Below are 19,801 nucleotides of genomic sequence, written 5' to 3'. Positions count from 1 at the left end.
ATATCCTGATCCTGGCATGGGTCCTATAATTTCAGCAGACAAGGGAAGTTAAAGGACTATTTGGCCTCTGATGAAATGGGCCCACAAAACAGGACATATCTCTATTTTTTTTTTCACAGAAGGTTTCATGTATTTAAGGACCAACATGTACCAACATGATGGGTCAAAGGAATAAAAGAAACAGGTATTTATTAACCACCTCCTATGGGTATGATGCTAAGTACTTTACAAATATCTCATTTGTTCCTCATAACAGCCCTGGGTGGGATCTTAGGATCCCCATTTTACCATTGAGATAACTGTAGCAATAGGCCCAGTGTCCCACTGCTATTAAAAGACCATATTTGATATCTTCCTGACTCCAGTGCCACATTCTATGGATTGTACCATCTATCTGCCTCCAGGAAGGCTAGAGAATCCTCAAGGAAAAATCTACTGTGATCCCATGAATAGATTTACAGGGGTTAGAAACTTCTTAATCATAGGGCAGAGGGGAAGGACTCATGAATCAAAGCATATATACTAGACTAAAAATCATCAAAGCTGGAAGAAGCATGGAATACAATACCCTCATTTTTAGATAGCAGGAAGGAAAGGGACCTGTCACACAATGAACCAATAGAACAGATGGGACCAAAACTCAAGTCTTAATCCCAGTTTGGTTCTTGCCACTGCTCTGTTTTGCCCTGACACTTATGAAACACTCGGCTCCAAGCACCTTTCCTCCTCTTGGGTCCCAGTTCCATGCTGATGTTCTTTCCTGCGGCTCTAAAGGAAAGGGTCAGAAGCCAGGAGGCGTAGTGCTGCTTTCAACAGGAAAACAGGAATTGCCGGGGCTGCCTTGTTCTCTGGGTTCTTCATTGTGCAAGGCCCAGAATGGTATCTGGGGGAAAATCTAGAATGCCATGTGACTGCCTTGCACATATGTTCCCTCTGCCAACCAACACCTCCAAAACAGGGCACAGGAGAAATTTAGGTGACAGGGCAAGGGAAGCTGAGTAAACCTAGCAAATTGCACACACTAACCTAAGCTGAAGAACATGGCCCATGTCTGATCTCTCCAACTGTTGTAATTGTTATTGTTTTCTGTTGTTTCTGATTTTGTGATCCCAATTGGTGTTTTCTTAGCAAAGACACTGGATGATTTGCCATTTCCTTCTCTAGCTCATTTTACAGATGAGGAAACTGAGGCAAACTGGGCAAAGTGACTTGCTCAGGGTCCCATAGCTAATAAGTGTCTAAGATAAGATTTGAAATGAAAATGAGTCTTTTTGACTTAGACTGGTGTTCTATGCTGCACTGCACCACCTAACTGCTCCATTTGCAACTCTATACTACCCCAAACTAGAGCTCTTATGAGGACTCAACTGGGATTCAGCACCCCTCCCTTGGTGTATTGTTGAATGAAGCCCTCAAAATGTTCTTTGATCACTCTTGTGGCACTTGGCTTCATGTTGACACCAAGTCCTTTGCAGGAAAATGGAAGGGCCTTGAAGGGAGGAATTTTCTTTTTTAATTTTATGCTTCTCCAGGGCCTCACACATAGTTGGAAGGTAAGAAGAACTGAACCCATGATTTCATTGACAGAACTTCCAGGTGAAGAAACTCCTTCTATCCATGAAGGTTGGTACCTTTTCTACAACTTATAGTCTGGATCACTTAAAATGCAGAATGTCCCTGTGCCAGATATTTTCTCCCCCACCGCCATCAATGCCCTTCTTCATTTTTGAGCTGATTTCCACCATTAGATTCTAAGATCCATGAGAGCAGACCTTTTTTTTCATATTTGTTTCTCCAGAGATTAGTATAGTGCCTGACTTCTTCAGTCCTTCCCTTCCTATCTGTCCTCACAGTCACCAGCCTCACCTCTCACCCAAGACTATTATAGTAGCTTCCTAACTGACTTCCCTGACTCCAGTCTTTCTCCCTTCAACTCACAGAACACAGGATGTCAGAATTGTCCCCGAAAATCATTGTCAGGTGATTTAGAGGTTTAGTTCCACTGCATGGCTTTTCTCTGAGATTCTCTGACATTACAGAGAATGGACTTGAAGCAAGGACACCTAGAGCTAAAGATTCAGTTCTGACTCTGTACCTCTGAGGACCATCCCAGTGGTCATTCTATGTTCTAAGATTCTAAGGTCCTCACTATCTCTGCTAATCTAAGGGTCCTAAAAGTTCTAACATTGTGTATGCCCTAAAACTCCTTCAACTCTGACAATTCAATTTTCTATGATTCTAAAGATCTTTCCATCCCTGAAATTCTTTGTTAGGAATCTAAGAATTTCCTCATTGATAAAATGGAGATAATATTTGTGACTGTTCCTTTGAAAACCCACAGTATTGTATATTGTTTGTTTTTTATTTTGCTGCAAGAATCAGGGCCATCCTATTAGAGTGTCTGTGGAGAGAAGCTTGAACTCTGGGTTCAAGCAGGCCAAGATAATAAATGACATCCTCTTCCTCTCTTGTTGGAAATCCAAGCTCTGAGAGCAATTCCTCTCAGACCCATCAGGAATGGATCCAATGGAAAATTGTTCATTTCTGGATTATCTATGAAATGTACAAAGTGTAGATTTTACTTTAAAAGAAAACAAAAGGTTAATCATAAGATATTTTTATTTTAATATATTTTTCTAATTTATTTAAATTTTGAATTCCAAATTCTTTCCCTTTCTCCCTCTCTTCCCTTCCCTCCCTGGGACAATAAGCAATTTGATATAGGTTATACATGTGTAGTCATGCAAAACATTTCCATATTAATCATGTTGTGAAAGAAAACAGACCAAAAAAGTAAAGGAAGTTTTTAAAGATATGCTTTGTTCTATATTGACTCCATCACTTCTTTCTCTGGAGGTGGATAGCATTTTTCATCATAAGTCTTTTGGAATGATCTTTTTTTTTATAATTTTTTTTTTTAGGTTTTTACAAGGCAATGGGGTTAAGTAGCTTGCCCAAGGCAACACGGCTAGGTAATTATTAAGTGTCTGAGGCCAGATTTGAATTCAGGTACTCCTGACTCCAGGGCCAGTGCTCTATCCATTGTGTCACCTAGCCACCCCTAGAATTATCTTGCCAAAAATGTCTAAGTCATTCACAGTTGATCATCATACATTACTGCTCATTATTGTGTGCAATGTTTTCCTTGCTCAACTCACTTTACTCTGCATCAATTGATGTCTTTCTAGGTTTTTCCAAGAACATCCTATTCATCATTTCCCATAGCACAGTAATATTCCAGCACAATCATATACCACAATTTGTTCAGACATTCTTCAATTAATGGGCCTCCCTTAGATTTCCCATTTTTTGTTTCTAATAAAAGATGTTGTAAATGTTTTTGAAATATATGGTCTTTTTCTTTTTTTTTAATCTCTGGAGAATATAGACATAGTAGTGGTATCACAGGGACAAAAGGTTTGCAGAATTTTATAGCTCTTTGGATCTTGTTCCAAATTGCTCTCCAGAATAGTTCAGTTCCACCAATTACACTTTAGTATTCCAATTTTCCACATCCCCTCCAGCATTTTTCATTTTCTGATAGATGTGAGGTGGTACCTAAGAGTTGTTTTAAACTTGCATTTTTTTTAATCAATAATGATTTAGATCATTTTTTCATATGACTATAGATAGCTTTGATTTCATCATTTGAAAATTACCTATTCATATCTTTGATGATTTGTATTCTTATAATTTGACTCAGTTCTCTATATATTTGAGAAATGAGGTCTTTATTAAAGAAACTAGTAATCACAGTTATACCTAATTGTATATTTTTCTCCATTCATTTTTCCCCTATTTAGGGGGAAATATTCATATATAAAGGTGATGTAAAAGCAAATAAAAATAAAAAGCATTTTGAAATACACCAATTTCCTTATCCTTTTTCTAAAATTTAAGGCAATGGGATTAAGTGACTTGCCCAAGGTCACACAGCTAGGCAATTATTAAGTATGTGAGACCAAATTTCGGCAGTGCTTTATCCACTATGCCATCTAGGTGTCCCTTATCCTCATCTTTATAAACGTGGCTCAAAATATAGCAGAGTGCTATATTTTTATTGTCAAGCTAATGGCCTTGATGGATTCTTGATTGCCCATTATTCTCAAAGAGGACCACAACATCAGAAAGGTGATGCCATGGATTGCAAATGAACTGCATTAAAGTGTGTTAGGGTTGTGCAAAGTCACCAGCCTCATATTCTTCTCTAGAGCCATCTGGGTCCAGTGGCAAGATATAGATCAGAAGGACTGGAGATGGCTTTGGAAGTAGTGGAAGATCTTGGGTTTTTTAAGTTAAAGTCTTTCCCAGATCTCAGTTTATCTGAGACAATGTCCATTCAGTGATTAAGTCTAGGTAAGAAATGAGGCAAAGAATGGCCTCTCTTACCTAGTCAAAAAAAAAAATCAATGTGGGGACGGGAAGAAATACTCAAGATTTCTGGCCAAAGTAAAAATAATTGTCATTTACATTAGCTCTGAGCCATCAGAGTCCAAACAATAAACAAATAGGACTTCAACTGAGACCTGTTATAGGCCAATAAATTAGAGTCTGAGAGATTTGGGTTTAAGGCATGGTCCTTAAAAGAAATCTACCAGGGGGCAGCTAGGTGGTGCAGTGGATAAAGCACCAGCTCTGGAGTCAGGAGTACCTGGGTTCAAATCCAGTCTCAGACACTTAATAATTACCTAGCTCTGTGTGGCCTTGGGCAAGCCACTTAACCCCATTTGCCTTGCAAAAACCTAAAAAAAAAAATCTACCCTATAAATCCTAAGATATCTTGTGAGGTCTCAGAAACCTCACACAAGTGAGAATACACAAGTAAATATGATACTCTATATGGACAGAGAGGAAGGGAAAGGAGCTGGTTGCCTAACTGAACCTGGAGCAGCTTTTACTACTCAGATTGTTGTCTTTCTTTCTGAAAGAGGATCATGACTTCAGGAAGATGATGCCATGACTTGCAAGTGAATTGAATTTAAGTGAGATAAATTGTGCAAAGTCACTAGCCTCACTTTTTGTTCTGGGTCCAGTGACAAAATATAAATCACTATGACTGGAGATACTCTGTTGCCCTTGGTGACAATACAGAAGGCAATAGACATAATCATGACTTATTTCTTAGAAAACCCCTATGTCCCATTCCCTCAGTGCCCAATAGAAGGGTGCCTGTTTTCTCATTCCAGAAGATCCCCTTCTTAGCCCTTCCTTTGTGAATTAACATCATTCAGGTATAGAAGGAAAGACTAATAGAAGTAAGTTCAGGACCTGCTTGAAACTCCTCCCTCCCTTAGGGAAATAAATATTTCACAGATATGCCAGTAAATTGAGCTTTTGGTAGTCCATACCAATGTAGATTGCAATCTATTAGAATTTAAGCTCCTTTGAAGACAAGAATGTTTTGTCTGTTATCCATAGCAATGAACACATTTTTGGAAGGGCGGGGGGGGGGGGGGGCATTAGACCTATGATTTCACTGATATAGGGGACTTGTGATGAGGGAACTCTCAATTTAGATTGATAGCAGCTCTGCAATTTATAATCTTGGAGAGTTGTTAGGGGCACTGAGAGATGAATAGACAGCCCAGGATTACACAGCTAATATCTGTCAGAGGAAGATTTTCCTTACTCTGCCACCAGCTCTATCTGCAATCACTTTGCTGCTTACTCACCTTTTGACTTCTACATATACTTCCAGCAACTTCATTATTGGGAAATATCATTTGTAGGATCATCAATAACTTCTGACCTCTGATAAGAGGATAGAATCATGAGCTTCCAAAATTTCCATTTAGAGGCAACTAGATGATGCAATAGCTAAAGAGAGCTGGGCCTGGAGTTAGGAAGACCTGAGTTCAAATCCATCTTCATATATTCCCAAGTTGTATGAGCTTGGACAAAACTTTCAATCTCTCTTTGCCTCAGTTTCCTCAATTGTACAATTGCACCTACCTTGCAGGGTTGTTGTGAAGATCAAATGAGATAATATTTGTAAATAGTCTTAACTCACGGTAGGTACACCCCCATTTAAGGAGGAAACCTAGGACATCCATCTCTTCATGCACTATTTTGGATTTTTTGAACTTCATCTTGTTCCGGTACCAGCTACCTTCTCCTATTCCCTCTATCCTACTCATTGCCTTCCCATTTTCTGCTTCCTTTTTTGTGCAATCTTTAACCATTAGCTTGTAAGTTCCTTGGGGCAGGAATTATCCTTTTTCATATTTGTATGCCCAAATTTAACAGTGTCTAGAATATAGCATATGCTTAATAATTAAATTTTTATTGACTACTCCACACTGCCTGTCCCAAAAAAGTGCATAATAAATACTTGTGGAATTGACTCAAAGTATTAAATAATTTCATGTATTTGGGTCAGACTTCTCTGGTTAAACTGCATACCTTTTAAGGGCAAGAACTGAATCTTCTTCCTTCACTTCTCTCATCTATTCTAATGGCTCATGTGATCCTGAGCACATTGAGTGCTCAAGAACTGTTTAACCATCCAAGTGAAGAGACAGTGCTAAGAACACATGGTCACTTGCAGTAAGATGACCCCAGGGTAAGAATGAGGAAACTGAACCTCAGAGAAAAAAGGGAATTACTGAAGTTTTTCAAATAATGTTAAAACCCAAAGGGTCTTTGAGACCATTTCAGTCAATCATTGCATTTTTGAAATGGGTAAACTGAAATCCAGAGACAAGGAATGAAGGGAACTTGAGCAAATTCACACAGTAAATAACTTTCAAGGTACCATATACAGTGCTGAAATGAATGTTAGGGCTAGAAGACACTGAAAGTTGTTCCTTAGAAAATCTGTGTACCCTTTGACCCAGCAATACCACTACTGGGTCTATACCCTGAAGAGATGATAGAAAAAGGGTAAAAACATCACTTGTACAAAAATATTCATAGCAGCCCTGTTTGTGGTGGCAAAGAATTGGAAATCAAGTAAATGTCCTTCAATTGGGGAATGGCTTAGCAAACTGTGGTATATGTATGTCATGGAACACTATTATTCTATTGGAAACCAGGAGGGATGGGAATTCAGGGAAGCCTGGGATTTGCATGAACTGATGCTGAGTGAGATGAGCAGAACCAGAAACACTGTATACCCTGGGGGTGATGTTCAACCTTGATGGACTCACTCATTCCATCAGTGCAACAATCAGGGACAATTTTGGGCTGTCTGCAATGGAGAATACCAGAAAAAGAGCCGTTTGAACAAAGTTCAGGGACTATTCCCTTTAATTTAGGGGTAAAAAACCAGATATCTTATTGTCTGAGCTTGTTATCTCTAAGACTTTTTGTTTCTTCCTTAAGGATATGATTTCTCTCTCATCACACTCAATTTGGATCAATGTACAACATGGAAACAAAGTAAAGACTGACAGATTGCTTTCCGGGGGGGTGGGGCAGGAAGTAAGATTGAGGGAAAAATTGTAAAACTCAAAAATTCAAATAAAATCTTTAATAAAAAAAGGGGGAAAAAAGAAAATCTGTGGAGCATCAAGGAGAAGTTGGCCAAATGACTTTCTTGAAGACAGGGAATAAAGGTATCCTGTTTCAAAATGAAGAATAGTTCAAATGATAACAGTGCATTATGGTCAACAAAAGCACTTTTCTGCCAAATGAGTTTATTATGTTGGTAATATTACCATCCATTTTTTTTTTTATAAATGACAAAACTGAGGCTCAAAGACTTGGTGAGTTGCCCAATGGAAAACCAAAAGCATTACAGTCAGGGCTCAAAGCCAGGTATTCTGACTCTAACCACTCTGACTCTCATATTGGGTTTCTTTCTAACCCATACAGTCATCTCTCAAACGCCCAAACCACAGAAGACTGCTATAGGAGAGGGGAGAGAGAAAAGAGCAGGGAAACACTTATTCAGTAGGTCAAGGCATCTTTGACATCTGGCTGAGGAGCAGAAGCAGAAACTGCAATGCAATTCATCTAGAGCAGCCTGTCTAGTTGTGTGCAATTCAAAAAGAATTTAGTAAATGCATACTTTGTTCAATGTCCTGTAACTGGGCCTAAGAAACAAAAGAGGGAAATATCTGCTCTTGGGGACCTTATAATTTCATAAGAGGAAGGACAATTACACAGATAAATGGTACAAAGAAGAGTGAGACAAGTGAAGAGAGGACCAGAATATGGGAAACTAGAGAAGGGAGAGAACACTTTCACCTGAAAAAGAGGAGGCTATAAAGGGATTTATTGAAGTCAAATCCAAGCTAGATCATGAAGAAAGGGGAGGACTCCAACAAACATGAAGATGGCATTAAAGAAAGTTCATTCCAAGGTGTGAGCCACAAAGGCAGGTCAAATGTAGATGGCAGTGAACAGTAATAACAAAAATAACATATTTATATAACATTTTAAAATTTGGAAAGCACATTTCACATATTATCTCATTTGATCAGCACAATAGCTTCATTTTAGAGATGGGGAAACTGAGGGCAGTCAGCAAAGAAGCAATTTTCCAAGGGTCGCACAATTACTAAATTATTGAGGCAAGATTCAAACTCAGAATTCCTGGATTCAAGACCAACCCTCTATCTATTATACCATTTAGCTCACTAGCTTGACAAATCTCTAGACTTAGGGGGTGGGAGAAAAGTTAAAAAAACAAAAGACTGATGACTCAGATTGAAATCAAAATCATAGAAGGACTTGAATATCAGGGAGATGTATTGATGTGCTGTTTTTAGGAAGCATTGAGGAGTCCCTGAAGGTTTTATTTTTGTTTTTTAAGGAAAGGACCAACAAAGTCATAGCAGTTCATTGACAGACTATTCAAGCAATGGTGGAGCTGTGATCTGGTCTAACCACTCATTTTGGAAATTAGTTTGGAACTATTCTCAAAAAGTTATTAAAATTTGCATGCCCTATGGTCCAGTGATACCACTACTAGATCTATATCCCAAAGGGAGAGCAAGAGGAAAAGAATTTATCTGTTCAAAAATATTTATGGCATCTCTTTTTCCTTTTTTTAAAAATTTATTTTATTTTTTCCTTTTAATAAATATTTTATTTATATTTCCAACTATATATAATGATAGTTTTTACCAACCTCTTTTTTCCAAGACTTAAGAGTTTTACAATTTTCTCCCTCCCTCCCCCCTGCCCCCACAGAAAACAATCAGATATAGGCCTTACATTTGTAACCATGCTAAACATAGATCAAAATTGAATGTGTTGTGAGAGAAGAATCAGATCCAAACAGAAGAAAAACCGAGATAACAAAATTGCATAATACATATGACAACTTTAGAAAATTGAAGGTAATAAGCTTTGGTCTTAATTTCTCTGGATATGGATGGTATTTTCCCCACCACAAGTATTTTAAAATTGTCTTTTTACTGCTAAAATTAACAAGTCCATCATGGTTGATCATTATTCCATGTTCTTGCTGGTGTGTATAATGTTCTTTGAGTTCTGCTCATTTCACTCAGTATCGATTCACGCAAGTCTTTCCAGGCTTTTCTGAAATCCCCTCCCTCATGATTTCTTACAGAACAATCATGTTCCATTGCATATATATTTATCACAATTTGTTCAGCCATTCCTCAATTGATGAACATCCCCTCAATTTCCAATTCTGTACCACTATGAAGAGAGCTGCTATGAATATTTTTGTACATGTGGGATTTTTTTTCCCCTTTTCATGATCTCTTGAGAAGACAGACCCAATATTCATATTGCTGAATCAAAGGGTATGCATATTTTTAAAGCCCTTTGGGCATAATTCCAAATTGCTCTACAAAAGGTTGGATCAGTTCACAATTCTACCAACAGTGCATTAGTGTCCCAGTTTTCCCACACTGATCATTATCCTTTCCAGTGTCAATTTGAGAGATGTGAAGTGGTACCCTTAGAGATGCTTTAATTTGGCATCTTTTTTGGGATATCAAAGAATTGGAAACCAAGAGGGAGTCCATCAATAGGGGAATGGTTGAACAATTGTGGTGTATGACTGTGATGGAATCATATAAGAAATCTATAAGAAAAGATGAATATTATAATTCAGAGAAACCCAGGAAAATTTATATGAACTGATGAAGAGTGAGGTGAGCAGAACCAGAAAAACAATTTTTGCAATAAGAATATTGTTGCAATAAACAACTTTAAAATACAGGCATTCTGATCAACACAATGATTAACTGCAGTTCTAGTGGACTAAAAATAAAAGAATAACCCGATGGAATCAGATTATAGAAGGACATATGGTTTTTTGGATATAGTCAATGAGTTTTGCTTGACTATACATGTTTATGACAGATTTGTTTTTTATGTTTTCTCAATGGGGAGAGGAGGGAACAAGAGGACATAATGTTACCTCTAAAAAAGGGAGGGAAAGGAAAAAAAAGGGAATTATTGAAACATATTTCTGAAAACACAAAGGAAAAAGAAAGAAGGAATCACAAATGACCTTTAAAGTAATGTTAAATTTATTACATATTTTTTTAAAAAATCAAGCTGTACATTATAGAGATCCACATTTTCGTGTACAATCTCTCTGTTCTAATGGATATATGGAAATGATCAATTTAGTTGATGTTTATAAAGTACAGAATTTCATAAATGTAGTTACAACTCAAGTTGTAGTGTAAAAAGATGGATTGAAAGGAGATGATGGGAGATGGAGAGAACCAATTAAAAGGCTGTTAAAATAGTCTTGGTGAGAAGTGAAGGATTAATATGAGGATGGCTTCTGGGTGGACCAGAAGGGCTAGATGCAAGAAACACTGCAGAAAAACAATTGACAAAACCTGGTAACTAGTTAGATATAAAGGAGTGAAAGAGACAGAAGAATCAAAAATGTTTCTGATGTTTCAAGATGAGGGATTGGGAGAAACAATACAAAAGAAATGGGAAAGGATAGACTTAGGGAAGAAGATGATGAGCTCAGTTTTCATAGGACCATACAGTTAAAGCTGGAAGGCATTTTAGAGGCTTTCGATTCCATTCTCTTCTTTTACAAGAATGAGGAAATTGAACCTCAGAGGAAAAAAGGGAATTACTGAAGTTTTTCAAATAATGTTAAAACTAAAAGGGTCTTGGAGACCATTTCAGTCAATCATCATATTTTTGAAATAGGTAAACTGAAATCCAGAAAAGAGGAATGAAGGGAACTTGAGCAAATTCACACAGTAAATAAGTGATAAAAAAGTGGAACCCCAAATCAGTCTTTGTGATTTCAAGTTTGTGATTCTTACTAATTTTATCACACCCTAGTTATAATAAGCTGGCTCTATCCAAACAGACTAACTTTCAAGGTACCATATCCAGTGCTGAATTGGTGCATTTTTATATTCCCTGACAAATATGATTAACAACTAAGATATCTGCCATTAGCAAATATTATTCTTAAAAAACAAAAACCTAGAATTTGGGGGTGATAAAAATGCTATTTTATATATGTTTTCATTTATGTGTATGGTTTTTTATATTGAAATTTTTTGGACATGCCAAAGTAGTTTTAAATTAATGCAGTGGACAAATTTTAGACAGCTCTGCAACAAGTATTTCTGTAATGAACAACATAAATACTGAATCTTTTTCTTTCCAGACAACTTTTTTTAAAGTCAGTTCCTAATAAGTGTGAGTTTCTGTTCTTATATAGACAATATTGCCTCTGATGGAGAGAAAAACAAAAATGTCAACTGGAATCAAAGACACAAATATACAATAGAATGTGGTACTCTAATTTCATTTTGAAAGTATAAATAAGAGACAATGAAATTTAGTGAGAAGAAACAAAGAAAAGGGCTGCATGATAGAACTTAAAACCACAAAGGAGCTGAATGGTTCCGAGCATTTGGAGGGAGTGGTAGAGGAAGAAAAGGGAAAGTGGGAATCAGGGAGTTCCTCCCCTTCCCCCATTCCTCATCCTGACTCCTTCCTTCCTTCAGTCACTAGTACCAGGAGAGAATGTAATTTCAGCACAAGCAATGGAGGGTCTCAAGGACAGTAGTCACCCAAATGTTCTCCCTCTCTTCTGAGTGCTGGAAACATCATAATATGTCAGACCTAAAGAGGACACAAAAAATGTCTGAGGTTATTCTACCTCTCCCTCATCCTCCTCTTTTTAAATCAGATCTTTGTTTTCATGTGTATGGGGGCTCCAGGTTGAGCAACTGCTACCAAGGGAGATTGACCCTCTATTTGTAATCTTAAAATTCTCCAATCTCCATGCAGTTCTCTTTCAGTTGATCTCCTAATATCTTAGGATCTGGGCCACATCATTTGTCACCTGGACAATTATCCATTATCTGATGTTACTATTCACAGAGTTCTTTATTATGTGGATTTTTGCCTCCCCAGACCAAGAGCTTCATGTAAACAAGCCCTGGGTGATTGAACCCCTCCTTCTATCTCCAAAGACTGGGAACTCACAGAAGGCAAAATTTGGCTCAAGCCTTTATCAATTGATCAGTTCTTTCTCAGAGAACTGTTCAGAAGAAAAAAATAAGACTGGTTGGATCAGGTCCAGGACTGTACCGGGGGCTCCAAAATACTTGTTAATTAACTGACTGAAGTCTAACACAGGTTCCCAAAACACATCTCTGGGGGGTGGAAGAAAGAGGGAAGGTACTGGAAGAGGCTCTCCTTAATGATCATAAAATGGTAGTAATTAACTGCTTCACTTTTAAGGACTTAGAGGAAATTAATTGCTTTATACCTTTAATTCACTCGTTTTGTACCTCTACTTCATCTCTTAACATTATGAATTAGTTATGTGTGTGTCAAATTTCCTTCTGGACTCTATGAGGGCCAGGAACTTTATCTACATTCTGTATCTCCCCAGAGCCTAGCACAGTCCTCTGTACATGCTGTCCTTTCCCATAAACCTTCCCTGATCCCTACCCACCTCCAGAGGCTACATTCCTCTAAGCTAGCTCTCTCTCTGCCCCTCTATCTGTCTCTGTTGATCTATCTCTTTCTCTTTCGCAGTCTCTCTCTCTCTGTTCCTCCTTCCCACCCTCCCTCTCAGAGGGTAACTGATTTATTCAAGATCACACAGTAGTATCAGAGAAATAATCTGAATCTGGGTCTTTTAGTTCCAAGGCCAGCACCTCTTCCATTCTACATGAATCCCTGCCTTCATTCTTGATCTTCCCTTGAAGTGGAAGAAAGAAGTAACAATAGATTCTATGATTCCTTTCCCCTAAGCATTCACTGAACTGTAATAAAGATAATGCCACTTGGAATTGTCTACTTCTTGGTGCTATTTGTGAATAAAGTGATTCACACCAGTGGCAGTATGAACCTCCCACCTCTGCTATTCACTGTTAACCACACTGGTCTTCAATTTCCTCATCTGTAAAATTAACAAACCCATCTATAAGGTTTCTTCTGGTTCTAAATCTATCATCCCAATTATAATTTAAAAAACCATGGTCTTGAATTCACATACATTATATCCCAATAAACTCTCTTCAGATAGCATGCTCCAGATTCCCATTCTCTGAGATCCTGGGCCATGTAGAACCCTTGTTTTAAGATAGGCCACAATCTTGGGAGATGTCTTATTCTATCTCCCAAGCTCCAGAGCCCCTTTTGTCTCCCAACATTCTTGGAGAGATACCTGTGTAAGTGCCCCTTACCTGGCTTCCATTCCATGTGCTCTTAAGAGGCTCACTAACTCTTGATTCCCAGAAGCTTCTGCCTGGAAAGGAAGGTTTGCATAGTTACTGCTGCAGTTCTGTATGGAAAACAATCCAGAGGAAGAGAAATGAATATTCTCACCCACCCCCTTATCAGCTCTTGTTGGATCATCTGACTGCTGGGGAGGAGGGGAGGGTCTCCCAATTAGGACCCTGCCTTCAGTGACTGACTTACCCTCCATCCCCTAATCCTTTCCAATGTGTGCATCATCTCCTCCAGACCGTATCCATTCCCCCCCACTGCCCCCCACACCATTGGCAAGACCCAGGGATGATCCTCCTCTGCACCCCTCCTTCCACCATGAAAGCTCTCTGAAATACAGGTTTGCTTCTCCTGTCTCCCTCCAGTTGAATTCTTAGACAGCAGGGCTCAGGTCTGTTCCTGCCCCCCAATCACGAGATCCCTGAAGCTGTTGCATCTAATCAATTCAGCAAAACCCTTGGTATCCAAAAAGTTGTCTTCTACTCAGCAGCTGATGAATCACATCTGTCAGAAATGGAAAGAAGCTGACAAATCATCTACTCCAAATGCTGCATCTTACAGACAAGGGAAACTGAGGTCCAGTGGAAGGAAATAATTAGTACCAAGTCTTACATGGGTAAATGAATTATCAATTTAGAATTGGAAGGGATCTCAATTTATATTCTCTTTTTGCAAATGAGGAAAACAAAGCTCAGAGAATTGACTTAACCACAGTCATACAGATTTTAACAGGTAGAATTTGGATCAAAGACTCTAATATACAGTGCTTTATAGTTAACCAGATGCTTACTTGTTTTAACCACATCTGGACTCCCTACCATTAACACCACCATTGCTGAGGGTACTATTTGTTAAATAATCAATTAAGCATTTATTAATCACCTGCCTATGTGCAAGGCACCATGTCAGGTGCTGAGATACAAAGACAAAAATGAAACAATCCCTGACTACAAAAATTTACATTCTTTTGGGGGAAGAGATAGATGTACAAATCAATAACATAGCTTAAAACTGCTTGGAGACTTTGGGACACCCATAGATATCCCATAGACATATATACATACCTACATATATACATATACATATATATGTATATATATAAACACATACACATATATGTATGTATGTGTGTATATAACAAGTAGAAAGTAATGGGATAGGGAAAGACACTAGCAGATGGGACATCAGACAAGTTGCATGGTTGAGGTTGTGCTTAAACTGAGCTTTAAAGGAATCTAGGAATTCTAAGGCAGAGATGAAGAGGGAGTATATTCTAGTTATTCAACAGGTTTGCCAAGCCCAGCAGTAGGCCCTAGCCCAGGCCTTGAGCTTCATTCTGATAGGAAAAGGAGGGACAAGAGAAGGAATAAAAAGAAAATACTTATTCTGCCTTGTTGAGCCTGTTGAGAGAGAAGACTGTGTCATAGGAAAGAACCAAGGGATGTTATAGATGGATGAAAACTAATGCCAGAACTCTGAAACCTTGGGTTCAAGTCCCAGATATGTCCCTTACTATCTCAAGAAGTTTGTGTCAGAAACCCTCTCTAGGTCTATTCAGTTTCACCTATGAAAAATGACAGTTTTGGGGGTGGCTAGGTGGCATAGTGGATAAAGCACCGGCCTTGGAGTCAGGAGTACCTGGGTTCAAATCCAGTCTCAGCCACTTAATAATTACCTAGCTGTGTGGCCTCGGGCAAGCCACTTAACCCCATTTGCCTTGCAAAAACCTAAAAAACAAAAAAAAAATGACAGTTTTGGATAATTGGAATTCTATAGTTTGCTTCTGGCTTAAACTTTCTAATAGCCCATGGTCCTGTGACTTAGGAGGTCAGGAAAGGGAGAAATCAGTATGTTTGGGGAAGTTAACGAGAGGACAACAATGGGCAGCTAGGTAGCTCAGCTCTAGGCCTGGAGTTCAAATCCAGTCTCAGATACTTACTAGCTTTCTAATCCCAGGGAAATCTTTTAACTTCTGTTTGTCTTAATGAAATAGTAGACCACTCTGATATCTTTGCCAAGAAAATCTCATGGACAGTATTGGCATGCTATGGTCCATGGGGTCACAAAGAATCAGTCATGACTGAACAACAAATGGGAGAATGAAGGCCTTGATGGTCAAGTCCCTTCAAGTTAGACACACAGAGCAGACAAATACATTCAGGTATTAATCTGTGGGACCACTGGATATATTCACTGGCTGTGGGTCTATGAGTCTGGGAGCTGACCCTCCATCTTTCTAAGTCCTAGTTTCCAAGAGCCTCAGTTTCCCCACTAGATTCCAAACTCCTTAAACACAACGCCTATGTTACATGAAGAAAGCAAATGCAGAAATAAAAATACTTGGGTTCCAAACGCTAAAGCTGTGTGATTTTGAGCAAATTACTTTATTTCTCTGGACCTTTAATATTTTTAAATTTTTAAATATATCCAAAACTTATTAAAAGATTTAAAAAGGAGAAAACAATGTCATCAAAACTAACCAGCATCACAAAAATCTAATATTATATGCAATATTCCATACCCATGACTTTTGCAAAAAATTAAAGTTGTCTTCTAATATCTCATCTTTAGGATCAATATAATTTTGCATCATTCAGTTTTAACTGTTTTGTTACTGTTACGTTAGTCTTAGAATATCTCTTTACCTTCAAGACATAGCTCAGGCAATACCTTCTACTTTACTATATATTTTTTGTATTGATTCTCTTTATATTTATTCTGCATATACATATGTGAACTTGTTTCCCCTTAAGAATAAAAGCTCCTTGGGAATCCTTTGAAACTGTCCTCAGTGCCTGGCAAATAATAAGCACTTAAAAATGGTTGTTGATTGTTGCTATTCATAAATTCCCATGTTTCTTAGTATTTATCATAGTCATCTATATTACAGCACTTAATATTGTATCACTTTCATGTACCATAGCTTAGCCATTCCTCAATCAATGGGCAACTACTGTTTCCAATTTAGCTATCAAAAAAAGGTGCTGGGACGGCTAGGTGGTGTAGTGGATAAAGCACCTGCCTTGGAGTTAGGAGTACCTGGGTTCAAATCCGGTCTCAGACACTTAATAATTACCTAGCTGTGTGGCCTTGGGCAAGCCACTTAACCCCATTTGCCTTGCAAAAAAAAAAAGGTGCTGCTATAAATATTTTGTTGTTTCTTTTTATCACTGAGTATGATGGGGTACAAGCAGAGTAGGGGATATCTGGGCCAAAGGGTTTTGGCCACTTGGCATAATTCCAAATAGTTTTCTAAAATGGTCTCATCAACTCACAGGTCCACCAAGGTGGCATTAATGCACTCATCTTTCCACAACCCCTCCAACCTTAACTATTCCCACCTTTTGTCGTTTTTGCAATTTGTAATCAGAGCAATTCTGATTTTTATTTCTCTTATTATTAATGATTTGGAACATTATTTCATGGGTTATTTATAGTTTGCAATTTTCTTGAGAACTTTTTGTTTTACCTTTTGTCCACAAACATATTGAAGAATGACTTTTGATTTTGTTTGGTTTTTGGTTTTATTTATTGATTGTTCATACTCTTTGAATATATGAATATGTACTATATACATACATATACATGTGTATATATACACACACATGAATACATACATACACACAATATACACATATCAAACTCTTATCAGAAATGTTCACTACAAAATTTTTTTTCCCAGGGCAATGTCATTTTATCTAGACTTTGCATGTGTTCTTTATGAACCAATATATTAAGGCTCTATGATTTAACTCACATAAGAAGAAAAATCCACGAAACTTTTCTATCTAACTTGGCTGACAAGTCTTAAGAGAGTTAATAAATGTCACATAGCTTGTAAATATTGGAAACAGGATTTGACCCAATTCTTTTTGACTCTGGGTTCAGCACTTGATTGGTTAAATTGACTTAATATATATATATATATATACATATATATATATATATATATATATATATTGGCTGAACTCCTTCATGAGAGTAAAGGGCCATGACTTTATGAGACTGTCATAACTTAATTAGAAAATGAAAACCTGAGATTCTAAGTTGATTTCAGGTCCAGTATGACAGTGATCAAAATCAAGGAATTAAGGCCATTCTTTCACTTGCTTCTCCTTGTCCCCTAAATCTCCTGTAAAATATGTTCAAGGTTTCTAGAACCACTGAGAAGATAGGACTTACAACTTGCAGCGGGGTTTGCCCATCATATCCCTTCTGGAATAGGTCCACACCTGCTTGTTGCCATGCTATCAGCCCATCCCTGTCACCACTTGCAGCCAGCCTGTTGGGGAGAAGACATCAGAAGTCATCACAAGCCAGCAGCAGGCCCAGCCCTAGGTCCCTAAGGGTGGTGGCAGCAACAGGCCATGGGTAGCATCTTGTGTCAACCACAGGGATGTAGGCCAAGGGCCCAGGGCGGGTGAAAGAAGGAGGTGATTATGACAGCACCAAACAGCTGAGCAAGCAGCAGCCTGGGGGGGTGGGGGTTGGGAGGGGGAGGGAATTAGCTATGAAAATTAATAGGACAGAACAAAGTCTAGTTTCACCCAGTGGGTGTGACTATGACTAACTGGAGAGAGACACAGAGGAGAGGGAGAGTGTCTCCAGTTTCATATTTCACAACATGGCTTTTTCTCCCTCTGGCACTTTAAGAGCAGAATGGGTTTTAGCCAATATATAGTTCAAAGTAGAAGAGAAAGAGGAGGGAGGGAAAGAGGATGAGAGAATACAGCTGTTTGACCATATCACCTGGGAGGTTGAGAATGAGCATCCCGGAACTAAGAATAGCTCCATGACATTGCTTCATGCAGCCAGACCTTAATACCCATCATTAGTAAGGAAGCAGAAGAAAAGGCAGAAAACATCATTCTTTATCCCTCAGCTTCTGCCTTACTGAATAAAATACCCCTCCTTACCCGGTTCTCAACCAGGGCCAAATTGGAGAAGGCTACATTCCTGCGACTTCTTCAATAAGATAGATGATAGAGAAGGTCATAAGATGATGAGGACAAGAGAGTATCAGAATCCTTCAACCTCTGACTACACACCCAAGATCATAAGGAAAAGTGCTTTCATGTACAGATGACTATTAATCCTACATTGTTTAGTTGTTCAGTGTATGATGTATCTTAAGACCTCCAGCATCCCTGGACTACAACCCACTAAAAAAAAAAACCAAAAAAAAAACCCAACAACAACAACCTCTCCCCAGGGACACATGATACAGGAGAAGGCAAATGCTGAGTAAGCCACCCAGGTAATCAGACTCCCAATGCTGACAATTCTGGGACACTGAGGTTCCCTTTGAGTGTCTTCCCTTTCTGTCCTCTACCACACTTTCTCCTTGTCAGTATGGTATAAGGGATAGTTTAGATTTAGAACATACAGGTCCAAAAACCTGAGTTCCCCATAGGCAGCCTTAGAGGGAGAGGGCAAGAGACAGGCTGGTGCCCTCATTAAGATTATTGACATTAATTGCTGCCTTCCTGCCCCCACAGTTAAATTGTCCAGTCGTTACGTTGTGGTAGTAGTGGGGAGAGAGCAGCCTTGAGCATTGCCTTCCAAGAGACAGGGATGGACAATTATTTGCTAAGGAAAATTAGGATGCTTCCAAAGTCCCTTCCAGTTCGATCAAGGATAGATGGAGATCTCTGTTCTTCATTCAGTCCTAACTCCAAACTCCTCCAAGAGGCCCCATTGCCCAAGGCTCTGGAGAAGGTGGGCAACAAGGGAGAGAGCTAGAAGTACCAATTCTGTTCAGCCAGTGCTGCAGGAAGGAGTCATCCCAGATTTTTCTTCTTGAAATTCTGGAGCTTTCAAACCTCATTCTTATCTTCTAGATGCCAGCTTTCCTCCTGGGAAGGGAGGTTCTCCAGTTTTAACCAATGTGCCAGGAACTAATCAGAAGCATCTCTTTCATTCCCCCCCCCCTTACCTCCACCCCTTCTGAGTGCTCAGGTAATAGGGTAGGGTTATTTTCCAGGGTGAGTAATATGCCCATTTTCGTGGCTTAGAGGCCAGGGAAACCCACCCCCATCCACTTCCAAAGAGTCAGCCCTTTTCTTGGCTGTGGGAGCTTCCTTAATCCTGACTTCTAGGCAAGTTGGAAGTATGGGAGGAGGAAAGAAAGAATAAGGAGCAGAAC

At 38.7% G+C, this 19,801-nt stretch overlaps 1 protein-coding gene across 3 annotated transcripts in view; it reads right to left on the bottom strand.

The window, feature by feature from the left end:
* Window positions 1-9,164: 9,164 nt before the first annotated feature.
* The window catches only part of ASPG (asparaginase), a 130,191-nt gene continuing 119,554 nt past the window's right edge, over window positions 9,165-19,801 (bottom strand). Inside the window, exons 14-16 of one of the 3 annotated variants that reach the window (XM_074213218.1) lie at window positions 17,839-17,938; window positions 13,614-13,675; window positions 9,165-12,036 (exon numbers count right to left, since the gene is read on the bottom strand). In XM_074213218.1, the coding sequence (XP_074069319.1) occupies window positions 12,021-12,036; window positions 13,614-13,675; window positions 17,839-17,938 (178 nt within the window). In that variant the 3' untranslated portion in view covers window positions 9,165-12,020. The other 2 variants (XM_074213220.1, XM_074213219.1) reach the window with 2 other exon arrangements.

The sequence above is a fragment of the Macrotis lagotis genome, chromosome 1 (assembly GCF_037893015.1).
Source record: "Macrotis lagotis isolate mMagLag1 chromosome 1, bilby.v1.9.chrom.fasta, whole genome shotgun sequence".
Taxonomy (NCBI): domain Eukaryota; kingdom Metazoa; phylum Chordata; class Mammalia; order Peramelemorphia; family Peramelidae; genus Macrotis; species Macrotis lagotis.
This window is presented reverse-complemented; position numbering and strand designations above follow the sequence as displayed.